The 18032-nt window shown below is 45.7% G+C and overlaps 2 protein-coding genes across 3 annotated transcripts in view; both read right to left on the bottom strand.

The window, feature by feature from the left end:
- The window catches only part of LOC101047061 (tubulin polyglutamylase TTLL6), a 37387-nt gene extending 30133 nt beyond the window's left edge, over nucleotides 1-7254 (bottom strand). Inside the window, exons 1-4 of one of the 2 annotated variants that reach the window (XM_074388638.1) lie at nucleotides 7173-7254; nucleotides 5192-5310; nucleotides 4922-5052; nucleotides 2454-2610 (exon numbers count right to left, since the gene is read on the bottom strand). In XM_074388638.1, the coding sequence (XP_074244739.1) occupies nucleotides 2454-2610; nucleotides 4922-5052; nucleotides 5192-5212 (309 nt within the window). In that variant the 5' untranslated portion in view covers nucleotides 5213-5310; nucleotides 7173-7254. The remainder of the gene's footprint in view (nucleotides 1-2453; nucleotides 2611-4921; nucleotides 5053-5191; nucleotides 5311-7172) is intronic. The other variant, XM_039476401.2, reaches the window with a different exon arrangement.
- A 320-nt stretch (nucleotides 7255-7574) lies between these two features.
- Nucleotides 7575-18032, bottom strand: TTLL6 (tubulin tyrosine ligase like 6). The gene is given in 3 exon segments (XM_074388640.1): nucleotides 7575-7803; nucleotides 8053-8276; nucleotides 17929-18032. Coding segments are annotated over 3 exon segments (552 nt in total). The 5' UTR covers nucleotides 18028-18032.

The following is an 18032-nucleotide window of genomic DNA, read 5'->3' as shown; positions in this document are numbered from 1 at the left end:
CGAGATCTCACCATTGCACACCAGCCTGGGTAACAAGAGCGAAACTCTGCCTCAAAAAAAAAAAAAAAAAAAAAAAAAAAAAAGCTTCTCTGAGGTTTACAACTAATTGATCATAACCAGTTACAGATTTCCTTGTTCCTTCTCTACTCCCACTGCTTCACTTGACTAGCCGTAAAAAAAAAAAAAAAAACTTCTCTGAGGCCAGGTGCAGTGGCTCACGCCTGTAATCCTAGCACTTTGGGAGGCTGAGGTGGGTGGATCACCTGAGGTCAGGAGTTCGAGACCAGGCTGGCCAACATGGCAAAACTCTGTCTCTACTAAAAATACAAAATTAGCCAGGCATGGTGGTGAGTGCCTATAATCTCAGCTACTCAGGAGGCTGAAATAGGAGACTCGCTTGAACCCCATGGGGCGGAGGTTGCAATGAGCTGAGATGGTGCCATTTCACTCCAGCCTGGATGAAAGAGTGAAACTCCATCTCAAAAAAAAAAAAAAAAAAAAAAAAAAAAAAAGTCCTCTGATGGGCCAGGTGCAGTGGTTCATGTCTGTAATCCCAACACTTTGAGAGGCCAAGGCGGGAGGACTGCAGCATAGTGAGACCTTGTCTCTATTAAAATTCAAAAAAAATTATCCAAGTATAGTGGTGCATGCCTATAGTCATAGCGACCCAGGAGGCTGAGGTGGAAGGACTACTCAAGCCTGGGAGGTTGAGGCTACAGTGAGCCCTGATCACACCACTGCACTCCAGCCTGGGTGACAGAGCAAGACCCTGTGTCAAAATATATATATATATATATATATATATTTGATAGGCCAGGTACAGTGGTTCACACTGGGAATCTCAGCACTTTGTGAGGCTGAGTCAGGAGGATCTCTTGAGCCTAGGAGTTTAAGACCAGCCTCGGCAACATAGAGACCCTATCTCTACAAAGAAATTTGTTTTTGGCTAGGCATGATGGCTCACACCTGTAATCCCAGCACTTTGGGAGGCCAAGGCAGGTGGATCACCTAAGGTCAGGAGTTTGAGACCAGCCTGACCAATACAGTGAAATCAGATCTTCATATATATATATATATAATCAAAATTAAAAATTAAATAAAAATAATTTTTTAAATTAAAAATTAGTCTGGACATCATGGTTTACACCTGTAATCCCAGCACTTTGGGAGGCCAAAGCAGGCAGATCACTTGAGGTCAGGAGGTTGAGACCAGCTTGGTCAACATGGTGAAACCCTGTCTCTACTAAAAATAAAAAAAATTAGCTGGGTGTGCTGGTGGGTGCCTGTAATCCCAGCTACTTGGGATACTAAGGCAGGAGAATCACTTAAACCTGGGAGGCGGAGGTTGCAGTGAACCGAGATTGTACCACTGCACTCCAGCCTGGGCAACAGAGTAAGGCTCTGTCTCAAAAAAATAAAAGTTCCTAATAGGTCAGATGTGATGATGTGTGCCTGTAATCCTAGCTCTACTCAGGAGGCTGAGGTGGGAGGATTGCGTGAACTCAAGAACTTGAAGTTGCAGTGAGCTATGATTGTGCCACTGCACTCTAGCCAGAATGACAGAGCAAGACCCTAACTCTAGAGAAATAAAAATAATCTCTGTGTCTTAAGTCAAAACAAACAAACAAACAAAAAAGAAATAAAAATAAAATAATTTTGATGAATGGACACATTGTCACCATTCAGGGCTACATATAGTTGCAGTTCTTTTTTTTTTTTTAATTTTGGCTCATTGCAACCTCCACTTCCCAGGCTCAAGCGATTCTCCAGCCTCAGCCTCTAGAGTGCCTGGGACTACAGGCACTTGCCACCACATCTGGCTAATTTTTGTTGGTTTTTTTTTTTTTTTTTTTTTTTGTAGAGAAAGGGTTTCACCACGTTGCCCAGGCTGGTCTGAAACTCCTGAGTTCAAAGCAGTCCACTCGCCTAGCCTCCCAAAGTGCTGGGATTACAGGCATGAGCCACTTTGCTCGGCCAACACATAGTTGCAGTTCTATAAGAGTTCTCCCTGCAATGCCGTCTCTTGGCCATTTCTTCCCAGGGAGGTCAGTGTGTCCTGCTCTGTCCACACTCCTAGAGGGCTCCCTCCCCGCAATAGGCTGTGACCTACGACCTCCAGTCAAAGAGGAAAGCTGGTTGCTCTCCAGCACCATGCACCTTTCCCACATCAGGGCTTCCTCAAACCAAAGGTACACTCCCAGCCCTAATGTGTTAGAGGAAAAGGGCCAGCCTGGTAGGCACAGACCAAGTGACAAAGGTAAAAGGATAAGGGACCTTCTGGCCCGGGCACATGTCAGCACCCCTGATCAGAAGGCTTGGTTTGACAAAGTGCAAGGCAGAAGCCAGGTCGGCTCCACCTTCACCCTCCATCCCCTCATTTCACATTCTGTCCAGTGGAGCTCGAGCCCGAAGTTGCTGTGGATGATAAATAAATAATGGCAATGAGGAAGTACCTTTGAAATATAGAGCTGACAGATCATATCCTCCCCTGGTTTGATTTCTTTCACCGTCCGGGTGATGAATATGCCTTTCCCTTGGCAGCCCGAATCCGGCTTACAAATGTATGTCTTATTTTTTCTTGACCTGCTGTAGGTCTGCAAATCTCCCCAGCTACCAGAGCAGGGAGGGAACAAGATACATCTTTAGCTGAGTGGCAGTGAAAAGGCTGGCTAGCTCTTCATGAAGAAAAGAAAGAAACAAAGCCCTGGCATTGACAGACGCCCAGAAGTCCAGCAATGGGAGACAGTAGAGCACACACAGTGGGGGATGTAGGCTTCAGAGGGAATTCGGGCCGAGGCTGAAGACCAAGCAACACCATCTACCAGCGGTGCAACCCTCTGCAAGGATTTGACCTCTCTAAACCTCAGCTTCATCATCTAGACAGTGAGGATAATAATGGCACCCAGCTCCTGTGCTTCCTCGTTGCATGGCATAATGCAGGCAAACTGCTGCGTGCCCCATCAAGGTGACCATGGCACAGGTGGTTTGGCTCTCTGGGTTTGCAGACAGGAGCTTTGGAGTTCTGGATCTGGCTCAAGCCCTGACAAGTGATGTGACTTTGGATCCATCAGTCTCTTACCCCGCTCTGGGCTTCAGTGTTTTGTCTGTGACACCTCCATTTCAGCCAGAGTGTGAGAGAGCAAATCATACATTTGAACATCTTTTGAGGAAAGTATATTCAGAGAAAGAAAGAAACTAGGCCTGGCACAGTGGCTCATGCCTGTAATCCCAGCAATTTGGGAGGCCAAGGCAGGCAGATCATGAGTGTTCAAGATCAGCCTCATCAACATTGTGAAACCCCATCTCTACTAAAAATACAGAAAAAAAAAAAAGAAAGAAAGAAAAGAAAGAACATAAAGTAATGGATTCTGTCTCTCTGCCTTGCTATACTTATTTTGTTTTTAACTCACAGGAACCTTGTAACCATTGGGAAAGTCACCTAACTGCAATGTTCTTCAGTAACCATGAAATCTGGAGCTCCTGTTGACCTGATGGCATATACATTTCCTACTAATTTGCTGCTAAGCCTGAAAGTTGTTCCAGGCAAGTCAAGGAAAGTCTGAGAATCATGGAGCTCTTTGTTTTGGAAAGCACTGGGTGGAGAGTGGAGGGCGGAATTTCTTTGGTGCCCTTGCCTTATGAGTATAATCTGGTAGTGACACTGCTCCACCCCACCTCTGTCCTGTCTCAACCACCAGATTGCACCCTAGGTCATGTGTGTCATCTCACATTTCTCCTCTTACTCAGTGGTGTAGTCCAGTAGCATGTATTTTTACATACCAAGAACTGATGTCATTTTGAAGCAGATATAAAGAGAGCTGAGAGGGCTGGGCGTGGTGACCCATGCCTGTAATCCCAGCACTTTGGGAGGCTGAGGCAGGTGGATCGCCTGAGGTTGGGAGTTTGAGACCAGCCTGACCAACATGGAGAAACTCTGTCTCTATTAAAAACACAAAATTGGCCGGGCGCGGTGGCTCAAGCCTGTAATCCCAGCACTTTGGGAGGCCGAGGCGGGTGGATCACGAGGTCAAGAGATCGAGACCATCCTGGTCAACATGGTGAAACCCCGTCTCTACTAAAAATACAAAAAAATAGCTGGGCATGGTGGTGCGTGCCTGTAATCCCAGCTACTCAGGAGGCTGAGGCAGGAGAATTGCCTGAACCCAGGAGGTGGAGGTGGCGGTGAGCCGAGATCGTGCCATTGCACTCCAGCCTGGGTAACAAGAGCGAAACTCCGTCTCAAAAAAAAAAAAAAAAAAAAAAAAAAAAAAAAAAAAAAAATATTAGCTGGGCGTGGTGGCGCATGCCTGTAATCCCAGCTACTCATGAGGCTGAGGCAGGAGAATCACAGTGAGCCAAGATGGTGCCATTGCACTCCAGCCTGGGCAACAAGAGCAAAACTCCATCTCAGAAAAAGTAAATATAGCAATCATGTTCACTCTAAAAATAAAAACAAAATAGATAAAAATAAAGAAAGAAAGCAAAGAAGGGGAAGTTCTGACTGCTATCCATAGCATTGCATGGGACAGAGGTCAGGCATCCCTCTCTGCTCCTAACCTGGGTGCTAACCACTATCACACTCTCTCCAGAGGTGCTCATGGTCCTTAGAGATTCGGAAAATGCAGTTACATGGTTGGAATGAATTCAAAATCAACAGCTTTCAGGGTCAGAACAAACTCTCACCCCAACTGCAGGTACAGGCTCCAAGGCACCCAGCCCCTCAATGTCATCTAATTTTACAGGCAGAGCCTTGTGTTTTCTCAACCTTGGACACACCCTTTATCCCTTCTCTTCCTGAACAGTAGCCAGAGAGATGGGAAATCATATGGGCAGGGAAAGTGGCAACCATGGAATCAGGGGCAAGAGGAAACGTAAATGGGGAAGGGTGTGGTGGAGGAAGCCCAGGGCAGGGGGCACTCACTCAGCAGGAAGACACCAGGTCCTAGGGAAAAAGTAGAAATCTTTAGGGAACATCTTTAACATGCGGCTCATATTCCTGGCCAGCAAGTCCTTCCGGCAGATTTCACTCATTCCCGGGAAGTGATTGATCTTCTGTAAGAGAAGCTGGAATTCATGAGCAATCCAGGGACAAGGGAGTACCACGAGATCTCCTCGGGAGACAGGTGTAAAAATGGGGCCCCGCTGGGTAAGATGCCACATTTAAACCAAGGACCATCACTAGCCCAAATACCTGGTAACTTTTCATTTCCATCACCCGCTCCAGTGACACTGAGTAATCTGTCCAATAGAGGGTCCAGTCATCGTTTTCCCCTCCCTCTCTAAGGCCATATTGTTGGGCAGCCCTGCGCACTATTGAAGAAAGAAAGGCCCATTAGCCTGGGAAGTGGGGGAGGAGCATGGGGTGGGGAGGTTCCATTTCTAGGTGCTCTCAGACCAAGTACTGAGGCAAGAGAACTTGGCTCCTTGGGACTGGAAGCCATCTCGCCCTGTATGGATACAAGAACGGAGAGTCAAACACTGCCGCCACATCACTTAAGCCCAGCAGTTCAAGACCAGCTTAGCCAACATGGCAAAACCCTGTCTCTACTAGAAATACAAAAAAATTAGCTGGGTGTGGTGGGAGCCGCCTGTAATTCCAGCTACTCAGGAGGCTGAGGTGGGAGAATAACCTGAGAGCTGGAAGTCAAGGCTGCAGTGAGCCATGATTGTGCCACTGCCCTTCAGCCTGGGCAACAGGAGACCCTATCTGAAAAAAAAAAAGGGGGGGAGAGAAGAAAAGAAAAAGAAAGAAGGAAAAGAAAGGAACATGGAGAATTGAAAGCTACTAAAGAATCCAGCTTGTGATCAATGATCCCCGTAGAAGATTAACTGGGGTGAACATCTTCCTGTTCTGGCTTCCTCTTGCCAGAAAGCAAGATTTTGCTTTCCTCCAGACACCAAGCTCTAAATGTTCACAGAATATAAACTAATCCTTAACATCAGCCAGAGCCAAGCTTAATTGGTATATGGTATATTGAGTGTTCATGTTTTTAAAAAAGTATACACTGGATTTTAAAACCACATGTGTGCTGTCATATCCTTCTTCCTTTCCCTGTTAAGATTAATAAGTAGGAGCTGACTCCAACACAAACTCAAATGCCTTCAAGGGCCTAGAATGGGAGAAGTGCCTGCAGTAACCGGGACAGTATGAGACTACCCTAAAGCATTCACATTTAAATTTAAAATACAGCAACAGGCTGGGCACAGTGGCTCCCACCCAAAGTGATCCCAGCACTTTGGGACGCCAAGGCAGGTGGATCATCTGAGGTCAGGAGTTCAAGACCAGCCTGATCAACATGGTAAAACCTTGTCTCTACTAAAAATACAAAAATTATCTGGGCATGGTGGCATGTACCTGTAATTCCAACTACTTGGGAGGCTGAGGCAGGACAATTGCTTGAACCTAGGAAGCGGAGGTTGTAGTGAGACAAGATCATGCCACTGCACTCCAGCTTGGGTGACAGAGCAAGACTCCATCTCAAAATAAATAAATGAAATAAAATAAAATACAGCAAGAGCCAGGCACAATGGTTTACACCTGTAATCCCAGCACTTTGGGAGGCCAAGATAGGTAGATCACTTGAGGTCAGGCGTTTGAGACCAGCCTGGTCAATATGGCAAAACCCTATCCCTACTAAAAATACAAAAATTAGCTGGGCATGTTGGCAGGTGCTTGTAATCCCAGCTACTCAGGAGGCTGAGGCAGAAGAATCACTTGAACCCTGGAGGCAGAGGTTGCAGTGAGCCGAGATCTCACCACTGCACTCCAGAGCAAGACTCCATCGCAAAAAAAAGCAACAGCAGCACTGTGCTCCGAAGTACAAAATAGATTTGTAGATCTGGTTCAGCTCAGGAACTGCCAGTTTCTAACTGTGTTCTAAAACAGAGCCACTGACTATAGCGACAGCTGTCTTTTACAATTAGATCCCCAAATCACTATATGTAAGAATTAAAGATAATTGAAGTACACACCATTGTGGTGAAAATCCATGACTCTTGGAATAAGATTCCCAACTTCCTTAATTAAATAGCTCATTGAGCTAGGAGAACTGAAGGACAGGATTTAGAGACACCCCCTTTCATTCTTACAAATACACAAGAATGACTCTTCCCAACCCTTTGGGAAAATCCAGTGGGTCCCCATTATAGATCCCTTGAATGTAGATGCTCACCACTCTCATACCGGCAGCTGGACAGATTGATCACCAATCATCTGGAAAAGAGAAAAAGGAAAGCAGCAAGACAGAGACACACTTGCCAGAACAAGCGGCTGTGCCCAGAAACATCCTGTCCCAGGTGGAGCTGCCTGAAATCTAGCCTGCCACACTAAGCCTGGTTTGACTGCCCCTGTTGCTGAGACACGAGTCCAGAGGGGTGCAGCATGGTGGAAAACATGGAATCAGGGTACGGTCACTCTATCCAGAAGGCAGAAATTCTGTGTTGCAATTACAGTCATCTTGCTTGAAGCTTCTTACTACCATCACTGTTTCAAATCTTTTATTCCACTGGCCCATCAGGGACAGGAATTGAAAATCTTTTTGGCCAAAATACCTCTCTCCTTCCTCTTCCCCCCATTAAGGGAAACTATGAATTAGAAAGTGGACAAGCTTTCCTTCATCAAACAGTCCGAATGGAGCAAGGCATGGTGAAATATTCAAAAAGAACTGGAATACACAAGCTGCAGCTGGATCCTGATAAGTCAATACAGTTCTGTCATATTTAAGGTGTACTAAATTTCCAGGACAAATAAGCACCTTCTTAAAACAATGAAATCTTTTCTTTCAACTATTTTTTAAAGGCATCCTAAACACAAATAGAATGAAAATTAGGACAAGGCGTGGTTTTTTTAGATTACACACATGACTATTTGATTCTATAAAACAGATCACCAAAAGTTGATTCTTTTTATATGAACCAAAAGTGGTGAGATTTCGACAGTCTCAGCACACAGTTTCTCCTTTACCCTCTCATCATCAGCTAAGGCCCCCCTCTCTCCAGTTCCTTCCTGTTCTCATCAACATGGCTCCCCATTCCCCATCTTTCAATCCTAACCTTTTTTTCTTCCTCTTCTTCTTGCCTTGCTGCTGGGCATTCTCAAGTCCGTTTTGTGCCTCTGGGTTCTCTCTCACAGGAGCCAGCGCCATGGTTTCTTTTGGATCTTCTATGAAACTCTCCCCCTTCTCTTCGGAGTTTGCACCTTCCTGGCTTTCAAAAGTCAGGCACTGTGGCATCTCCCTGGCCTAGGAGGAGGCTCTGGGGAAATACCAGGCACCCCCCTGGAGAGAGGGCAGAGGAGCCGCAGTTACAGGGATCTACCTGCAGGGGGATCCCCTCCCTCACTCATGTGGGTGGTGAACCAGGGTTCTAATTGAAGGCAACAGGTCGCAGTTTATAAAATGCCACCCGGCCTCCAAGGTTTGATGCAAGCTCAGGGAGGGAGCTGATTCCATCTTTTGTCATTGACTGTGACCTTGGAGACTCACTCAGCCAACCCTAGCCTTGGTTTTTCCCTCCTGGGGTTTTCAGGAGCAGCCTGAGATGCTATGCATGGCACCACCTAGTAAACAATCTTATTAAAGTGAGTGAGTATCTGGAGACAGCCTCAGGAGGAAGCCCCAAGCCTTCCTAGCGGAGAGAGTTAGTCCCAGAGGGTGCAGGTGGAGGTGCTTTGAGGCGGTCTGTTAACTGTTTCCGAACTGTGCTGAACCTCCCACAAAGCAATATGCTGGCCTGAAAATGAATGCAACTGCCACTCACGGAGTACAGGACTGTAGCTGATTGAACAGTAAGATTCAAGCCCAGGCCCAGATGTAGACCTTCAGAGACACCAACCACAGAGAAGGCTATGTCTCCCCCCCAATCCATTCCAAAATAAAAACAAGATCAAATTTTAAAATACATGTAAGGAATTCCAGCAGAGATCACATTCTCCCTGGCTCCACGAGAATTCTTTAATGTTTGCTCAAAATGTCAAATATCACCAGGTGCAGTGGCTCACACCTGCAATCCCGGCACTTTGGGAGGTCGACAGGGGCAGATCACTTAAAGTCAGGAGTTTGAGACCAGCCTGACCAACATGGTGAAACCCCGTCTCTAATAAAAACATCAAAAAAATTTAGCAGGAAGTGGTGGCGGGCACCTGTAATCCCAGTTACTCAGGAGACTGAGGCAGGAGAATCACTTGAACCTGGGAGGCAGAGGTTGCGGTGAGCTGAGATCATGCCACTGCACTCCAGCCTAGGCCATAGAGCGAGACTCCATCTCAAAAAACAAAAAAAGAAATGTCAAATATCAACTATTTTTAATGGATTTGAATGCCCCTGCTTCAATCCTCCTTAAGAGCGTGCTTAGTTTGCCTTTAGGTAACCCAGAACCACCAGGCCCAATTAATGAATTCATATTCTCTCACACCTTCCTCTCCTCACCTCTGAAAACCCTGCAAACCTCCTCCCATTTCAACCCCTCTCCTCTGATGTCCACAGTCCCCTGGCTACTTACTACCTGTTCTTCCCTGACAAATTCTTTGGATATAAAAAGAGATAATAACATCTTTATTGCAATGAATTATTATTACAATAATATAACATTAAAGGAGACTTAGAAAATGAGGTAGGATGAGAAATCTCCTGTAGTTTTCCTACCCTATCATAGCCACTTTAGACTCTCTGTGGATTCACTTTTATTCTTAATTTCTAAGCATAAGGCCGGGCACAGTGGCTCACATCTATAATCCCAGCACTTTGGGAGACTAAGGCGGGCAGATCACTTGAGGTCAGGAGTTCGAGACCAGCCTGGCCAACATGGAGAAACCCCGTCTCTACTAAAAATAGTAAAAATTAGTCGGGCGTGGTGGTGCACACTCAAATCCCAGCCACTTGGGAGGCTGAGGCAGGAGAATCGCTTGAATCTGGAAGGCGGAGGTTGTAGTGAGCCAAGATGGCACCATTGTTCTCCAGCCTAGGTGACAAGAGCAAGACTCCACCTCAAGAAAAAAAAAAACATTAATTTTAAAAAACAATAAGAATTTCTAAGCATAATTATTCTTATATAATTGTAATCAATTTTATATTTGCTTTTTGCCCACTTGGTAGATCATAAACAGCCTTTTCATTGTGGCAAGGTTTATATGTTTCTGGGTTTTTTGGTTTGTTTATTTGTTTGTTTGCTTGTTTTGAGACAGTCTTGCTTTGTCACCCAGGGTGGAGTGTAGTGGTGCAAGCTTGGCTCACTGCAACCTTGGCCTCCCAGGTTCAAGCAATTCTTGTACCTCAGCCTCCCAAGAAGCTGGGATTACAGGCATGCACCACCGCACCTAGCTAACTCTTATATTTTTAGTAGAGACGGACTTGTGCCATGTTGGCCAAGCTGATCTTGAACTCCTGACTTCAAGCAACCTGCCTTCCTCTCATAGTGTTGAGATTACAAGCATGAGCCATTGTGCCTGGGCATTTCTAGATTTTTTCTTTCTTTTTTCTTTTTTTTTTGAAATGGAGGCTCACAATGTCGCTCAGTCTGGAGAGCAGTGATTCAATCTCGGCTCACTGCAACCTCAGCCTTTTGGGTTCAAGCGATTCTCCTGATTCAGCCTCCCGAGTAGCTGGGATTACAGGTGTCTGCCACCATGCCCAGCTAATGCTTTGTATTTTTAGTAGAGACGGGGTTTCACCATGTTGGCCAGGCTGGTCTCAAACTCCTGACCTCATGATTCACCCGCCTCAGCCTCCCACAGTGCTGGGATTACAGGCATGAGCCACTGCACCCAGCCTTCTGGTTCTGTTCTGTTCTGTTTTGTTTAGACAGAGTCTCACACTGTTGCCCAGGCTGGGGTGCAAGGGTGCAATCTCAGTTCACTGCGACCCCTGCCTCCCAAGTTTACCTGATTCTCCTGCCTCAGCCTCCCAAGTAGCTGGGATTACAGGCACACACCACCACACCCAGCTAGTTTTTTGTATTTTTAGTAGAGACAGGGTTTCACCATGTTGGCCAGCCTGGTCTTGAACTCCTGACCTTGTGATTCGCCTGCCTTGGCCTCCCAAAGTGCTGGGGTTACAGGCATGAGCCACCGTGCCCAGCCTTCTAGTTCTTAATGGCTGTATGTATTTCATTGAAAGAATGTACCTGAATGTAACCAACCTTTGTCCTATCGTTGGAAATGTAAGTTGCTGCCAATTTTGATATTATATAAATAGCTCTAAAATGCTCTCTTGCATGTGCACGTGCAGAAGGCCTTTTACTTACTTGGGGTTATTTTCTTAATATCCTGATATTACAGGGTTAATGAATATGCAAATTATATAGCTTCTCATATATATATGTGTGTGCGTGTGTGTGTGTGTATATATATATATATATATATATATATATATATGTATGTATGTATGTATATGTATATACCATGTTGCTACCCAGAAGGATTGCAGTAATTTGGAATACTACCAGCAATATGTGACAAGAGCAGGCTCACCAGAGTCCCACATCTCTTGGGAGTCATCTTCCCTCTCCACACAAATTTGCTAACTATTTTTGTTTTTGTGGTTTTTTTTGAGATGGAGTCTTGCTCTATCACCCAGGCTGGAGTGCAGTGGTGCCTTCTGGGCTCACTGCAACCTATGTCTCCCGGGTTTAAGTGATTCTCCTGCCTCAGCCTCCCAAGTACCTGGGTTTACAGGCATGTATAACCATACCAGGCTAATTTTTTGTACTTTTAGTAGAAACGAGATTTCACCATGTTGGCCAGGCTGGTCTCGAACTCTGGGCCTCAAGTGATTCGCCTGCCTCAGCCTCCCAAAGTGCTGGGATTATAGGCGTGAGCCACTGTGCCTGGCCCAAACTTGCTAATTCTAGACAACTTTTACACCCTATGGCCAATGTCTTCAATATGACTGCACCCTTCCACCTCTCTCTGTTCCTTTCTAAAACCAAATTTGGTGGTGTGGAGCCCTTTAACTATGGAGGCTACCCATAAATAATTTAATAATAGGCCTTTATGTGGGGATAGTTCTCTGGGCTTTTCAAAGAATTTTCATATACATGCTCCCATTGAATACTTACAACAAGAGAGAAGGCAGAATAACTAAGTCAGTCAAGGATTGCCACTTGGTTCTCTCTCTTTCTGAAGAGGGCTGCCACTTACACGTAAGACCCTTTGTGGTGATACCAGCACAGTGGGGAGAAGAGATGCCCACAGTGCAATTGACAGATAAAACCTGGGCCCTGTGAGTCAATTGTTCCCAGTGAACAGGTGCGTTCTTGGCAAAGTTCAGGGGAACTAAGGTACATGAAATCTTGACCTTGGGCTGCTCCCTTCCTTGCAGGTAAACGGCCAGCTCCACTCCCCTAGCCCTCCACAACCGCTCCTGTGTACCAAGCCCTCAAGGAGGAGTGGCTGTATTTACCTAAAGGTTAATGTTAACTTGAGGAGAGAAAACTGACCCTGAATTTGACCTCTGGAAGTACAGATTCTCTTTGCCCATTTTTGAGTCCTTGCCTGAGTGGTAAGAACAAGTCATGGCTTCTTCTATGTATCTGTCTCAAAAAGTAGGCCAGGTGCAGTGGCTCACACCTATAATCCTGACATTTTGGGAGGCCAAGGTGGGAGGATGCTTGAGCCCAGGAGTTCAAAACCAGCCTGGGCAACAAAGCGAGACCCCCATCTCTATGGAAAAAAAATTAGCTGGGTGTGTGCCACATGCCTGTAGTCCCAGCTACTCAGGAGGCTGAGGTGGGAGAATTGCCTGAACCCAGGAGGCGGAGGTTGCAGTGAGCCGAGATCGCGCCGTTGCACTCCAGCCTGGGTAACAAGAGCGAAACTCCACCTAAAAAAAAAAAAAAAAAAAAAAAAAAATCCTATCATAGATACTCTTTCCTCTATTACAGATGAAAAGACTGAGACAGGTTAAGGTAAGAGGCGCAACTGGGGTTGGAAGACACGTTTGTCTGACCCCATAGCCTGTCTCTCCATGCTCCCCTCACTGCCTTTTCCTCTTTACTGGCCAGCCATAAAAGTGACCATAAAGTAAAGTAACCGATCTCCTAACTCCCAAAAACAATCTTAGTGCCTTTAGTCCCTTAAGAATCAGTTGGGGGCTGGGCACAGTGGCTCATGCCTGTAATCTTAGCACTTTGGGAGGCCAAGATGGGCAGAGTGCTTGAGCCCAGGGGTTTGACACCAGCCTGGGCGACATGGTGAAACCCTATCTCTACCAATAAATAAACAAATAAATAAATACAAAAATCAGCCAGGTGTAGTGGTGTGTGCCTGTAGTCCCAGCTACTCAGCAAGTAGAGATCACACCACTGCACTCCAGCCTGGGAAACAGAACTAGACTCTGTCTTAAAAAGAAAAAAGATCAGTTGGTCTTACATCATTTTCCTTGACGCCAACTCCTTCTACATTCCCATCTCCAACAAGGGCTTGGATCTCTCCAGATTTGCTATAACCTGGTAACAGCTGTATTGTTTCTATGTGTATTTATTTTCACTCTTTTTCCCTTCTTTTCACCAGTGTCCACATTGTACCAGGGCTCCTATTAAGGGTGTAATTAGAATATTTTCTAAGCTCCTATGGAATTCCTGAATGTTAGTGCTGGGAGGAATTTTTTTTTTTTTTTTTTTTTTTTGAGACGGATTCTCACTCTGTTGCCCAGGCTGGAGTTTAGTAGCATGATCTCGGCTCACTGCAACCTTCGCCTCCTGAATTCAAGAGATTCTTCTGCTTCAACCTCCTGAGGAGCTGGGACTACAGGCGCATGCCACCATGCTCAGCTAATTTTTGTATTTTTAGTAGAGATGGGGTTTCACCATATTGGCCAGTGTTGGGATTACAGGCATGAGCCACTGCACCCGGCCTTAAGGAGGAATCTTTTTAGAAGAGGTATTGAACTCCTTGCCCTCCACCAGTCTGTTCTAGGGAAGGGGACTTACATATAGACAGAGAGCAAGTAATCAGAACCACCACCAAAACCCAAGCTTCCCAGTCCCGAAATTAACTTCCCATATGCCAGGTTGATGGACAGGCAAAGTGGACTAACTGCTTTGGAGAGTCTAAAAAAGACTAATGCCGGGTGCAGTGGCTCACATATGTAAATCCAGCACTTTGGGAGACCAAGGCAGGTGGATCACTTGAGGTCAGGAATTTGAAATCAGATTGGCCAACATGGTGAAACCCTGTCTCTACTAAAAATACAAAAATTAGCTGGGTGTGGTGGCAGGTGCCTGTGATCCCAGCTACTTGGTAGGTTAAGGCAGGAGAATCTGTTGATCCTGGGAGGCGGAGGTCGCAGTGAGTCTAGATCGCACCACTACACTCCAGCCTGGGCAACAGAGGGAGATACCATCGAAAGAAAAAGGAGAAAGAAGGAGAAGGAGAAGGAAGAAGGAGGAGAAGGAGAAGGAGGAGAAGAAGAAGAAGGAGAAGGAGAAGGAGAAGGAGAAGGAGAAGGAGAAGGAGAAGGAGAAGGAGAAAGAGAAGGAGAAGGAGAGGAGGAAGAGGAAGAAGAAGAAGAACAAGAGGAAGAAGAAAGCAGCAGCAAGGCAGCAGAGGAGGAGAGGAGGAAAAGGAGGAGAAGGAAGAGGAGGAGGAGAAGAAGAAGAAGGAGAAGGAGAAGAAGAAGGAGGAGGAGGAGGAGAAGGAGAAGGAGAAGGAGAAGGAGGAGAAGAAGGAGAAGAAGGAGAAGAGGAAGAGGAAGGAGAGGAAGGAGAGGAAGGAGAGGAGGAAGAAGAAGAAGAAGAAGAAGAAGAAGAAGAAGAAGAAGAAGAAGAAGAAGAAGAAGAAGAAGAAGAAGAAGAAGAAGAAGGAGAAGAAGGAGAAGAAGGAGAAGAAGGAGAAGAAGGAGAAGAAGGAGAAGAAGAAGGAGGAGACAACAATGATAGAGGGCTGTACTACCAATGTAACAAACACAGTAAATAGCAAAATAGCATCTTCCATTTTTCTTAATGACACAAGAAAGGGCATGTGTCATAAGGAAGGGTATCTGTTTACCTTTCCAAGTAGGATAGTTAAGACACTGAAAAAATTCTGTTTCCTTCCATTTTAGGATAGAGTTTGATCTTCAGATCTTCCAAGACGGAGGCTGTCAACCAGATCCTGGTTAGAAGAACATGAAAATGTCCCACATTGGCCACCAGAGGGAGGGACGGATCTATGAAAACATTGCCATTATTTGGAAAAAACTCAGAGGGTCCCTGCCTCATCTCCACTTCTGAAGGACTATACTTGTTGACTACTCTCCTTTCCCTGGAGGTGTTGCAGAGGGTAGAAAATGTTTAGTGCTTTCTTTTGCAAAACTGAATGAATACAGGCATCCTATAAATGATAGGAAACAATAATTTGGTGGTTGACGAAGAGAACCAGAGGAGAACATATTTCAAGTTGCAGCCAAGTTTTTTCATCACTAACCTTCACCATGTGGACTTTTTTTCTAGTCTATGGGAATATATAGAGCACTGAAGGCCTCGTCTATTTTGTCTGTCTTTGATGTCCCTTGCCCCAGATAATAGGTTTTCCTTCACGTACCTCCTTTTCATCTCTTGGTCCTCATTTCCCTACTGGAAGCATTTCCCTCTGAAGGCCTCCAGTGGCTATAGCTCTTGGAAAATGTAGATGGGGAAGAAAAGATGTGGAGGTAAAACCTCTGGATCTTGCTTTCAGCTTTGCCCCTCCAATTCAGTATGTCATTAAAAAAAAAAAAAAAAAAAAAGGAAGGCCCGGCGCGGTGGCTCACGCCTGTAATCCTAGCCCTTTGGGAGGCGGGAGTGGGTGGATCACCTGAGATCAGAAGTCCAAGACCAGCCTGGCCATCATGGTGAAACCCTATCTTTATTTAAAAAAAAAAAAAAAAAAAAAAAAAAAGCCGGGCGCGGTGGCTCAAGCCTGTAATCCCAGCACTTTGGGAGGCCGAGGCGGGTGGATCACGAGGTCAAGAGATTGAGACCATCCTGGTCAACACGGTGAAACCCCGTCTCTACTAAAAATACAAAAAATTAGCTGGGCATGGTGGCGAGTGCCTGTAATCCCAGCTACTCAAGAGGCTGAGGCAGGAGAATTGCCTGAACCCAAGAGGCGGAGGTTGCGGTGAGCCGAGATCGCGCCATTGCACTCCAGCCTGGGTAACAAGAGCGAAACTCCATCTCAAAAAAAAAAAAAAAAAAAAAAAACAATTCTTTCCTCTCCCACTCTGTATCTTATCTATAATTACAGGACGGACCAGCAGTAGGATAAAAACTTCACATCTAGAAAAGTTCTTTGAGTTTTGATTCATACAGGATAAAATAAGATGCTTTTTATGATCTTTTGACTTTTCATCCTAGTCACCCTTTGAGTTTCAGCCCAAGGCCTGACAGGGTCCTAAGCAAAATACGGACCAACAAGGGAGTGATGGGGCACCCAATTGCTCAAGGGCTTTGTCAGTAAGAAGTGTTGAGAATGACAGGCCACATGTAGTGGGAACAATAAGAATCTTGCTGACTTAGATGCTGTCTTTTATTCTACTAGAAACGGAGAAATTCTGCAAGATCGGAAGATACAATATTCAAATCAGGCTCATGCCTAGTCATTTTCTTCACAATATTCAGGGTATTGCTAGCAAAGACAGCTGGATCTGGATCCAAATCTCAGCTCTACTAGTTCCTAGAATGGTGACCATGGGTAACTCAGCATCTCTGTACCTTAGCTTCTATGTAAGTAAAATGGTGATAATAATATTCACCTTGTGGAGTTCTTTTAAATATTATACGAGTTAGTATTTCTAATGCTCTTAAAGCAGTGCTTGGTTCAAAACAAAAGCTATATTGTAAAATGAAAATATCGGTCAGGAGTGGCGGCTCATGCCTGTAATTCCAGCACTTCGGAAGCCAAGGTAGGAGGATCACTTGAGCTCAGGTGTTCGAGACCAGCTTGGGCAATAAAGTGAGACCCTTCCATCTCTTAAAATTTTAAAAAAGTGTATGTATATATATATATATATATATATATATATATATATATATATAATAATAGGATTGGTGTAAATATTAAATAATTTTTTGGAGTGCCTCACACATACCAGTGCTTTAAAAACGTTAGCTCCCACGCTGGGCGCCGTAATCCCAGTACTTTGGGAGGCCAAGGCAGGCAGATCACAAAGTCAGGAGTTTGAGACCAGCCTGGTCAACATGGTGAAACCTTGTCTCTACTAAAAATACAAAAATTAGCTGGGTGTGGTGGCGGGCGCCTTTAGTCCCAGCTACTGAGGAGGCTGAGGCAGGAGAATCACTTGAACCCGGGAGGCCGAGGTTGCAGTGAGCCGAGATCGCCTGGGCGACAGAGCAAGACTCTGTCTCAAACAAATAAATAAATAAAAATAAAAACGTTAGCTCTCTTCCCACTTCATGCCCAATGTGATATTTTTCCTAACGTTCAAATCCCAAAGAACTTTCTGAAAAGCCGGAAGAGTATTCTTCAGGAGGGGTGAGAAATAACTGGAAGTGAAAGAATACCAGGCTGGAAGGGGGTAGGGGCATCTGCAGAGGGCTTTGCTGGCCACGAAAAACGGGAAGTGTCTTTCTGGAAGGTTTCTCCAGCCAAAGGAAGAACAGTGATAAACAAAAGGATCCAATGATGGGGATGAAGGACATGAAGAGAGTTGTGTGAGTACCAGGGATCGCTGGTGTCAGGGACAGCTACTTGGTAGAATCGGGTTTAGAAAATCGGAGGAGGGCAGGAAATGAACGTTAACAGGAGGGACTGAGAAGTGGGGAGCCCCGGGGCCGAGGGACAGTGAGGGTGAGTGGCTGACGCTGTGGAACGCCACCAGGGAGGACAGCAGGGTACCCGGGGGAGCTGGGTCCCGTGCGGGGATAAGGAGACGCGTCTAGCCAGGTTTTCAGGGGAGAGGCACCAGAAGGCTGTGGTCTGAGACCAACACCGGACTTTGGGGCGTTCTTACCCGCTATTCCTACTCCCCGGTCTCGCCCCGCTGGGCTGCCAGTTCCGCTCGCAAACACACCTGCTGGCCCCCTCCTCGAAGGATGAAGGAGTAACGCTCCCATTGGCT

This window comes from Saimiri boliviensis, chromosome 17 (assembly GCF_048565385.1).
Source record: "Saimiri boliviensis isolate mSaiBol1 chromosome 17, mSaiBol1.pri, whole genome shotgun sequence".
Classification (NCBI taxonomy): domain Eukaryota; kingdom Metazoa; phylum Chordata; class Mammalia; order Primates; family Cebidae; genus Saimiri; species Saimiri boliviensis.
The sequence above is the reverse complement of the archived record's forward strand: the minus strand, read 5'-3'. Positions and strand labels throughout refer to the sequence as shown.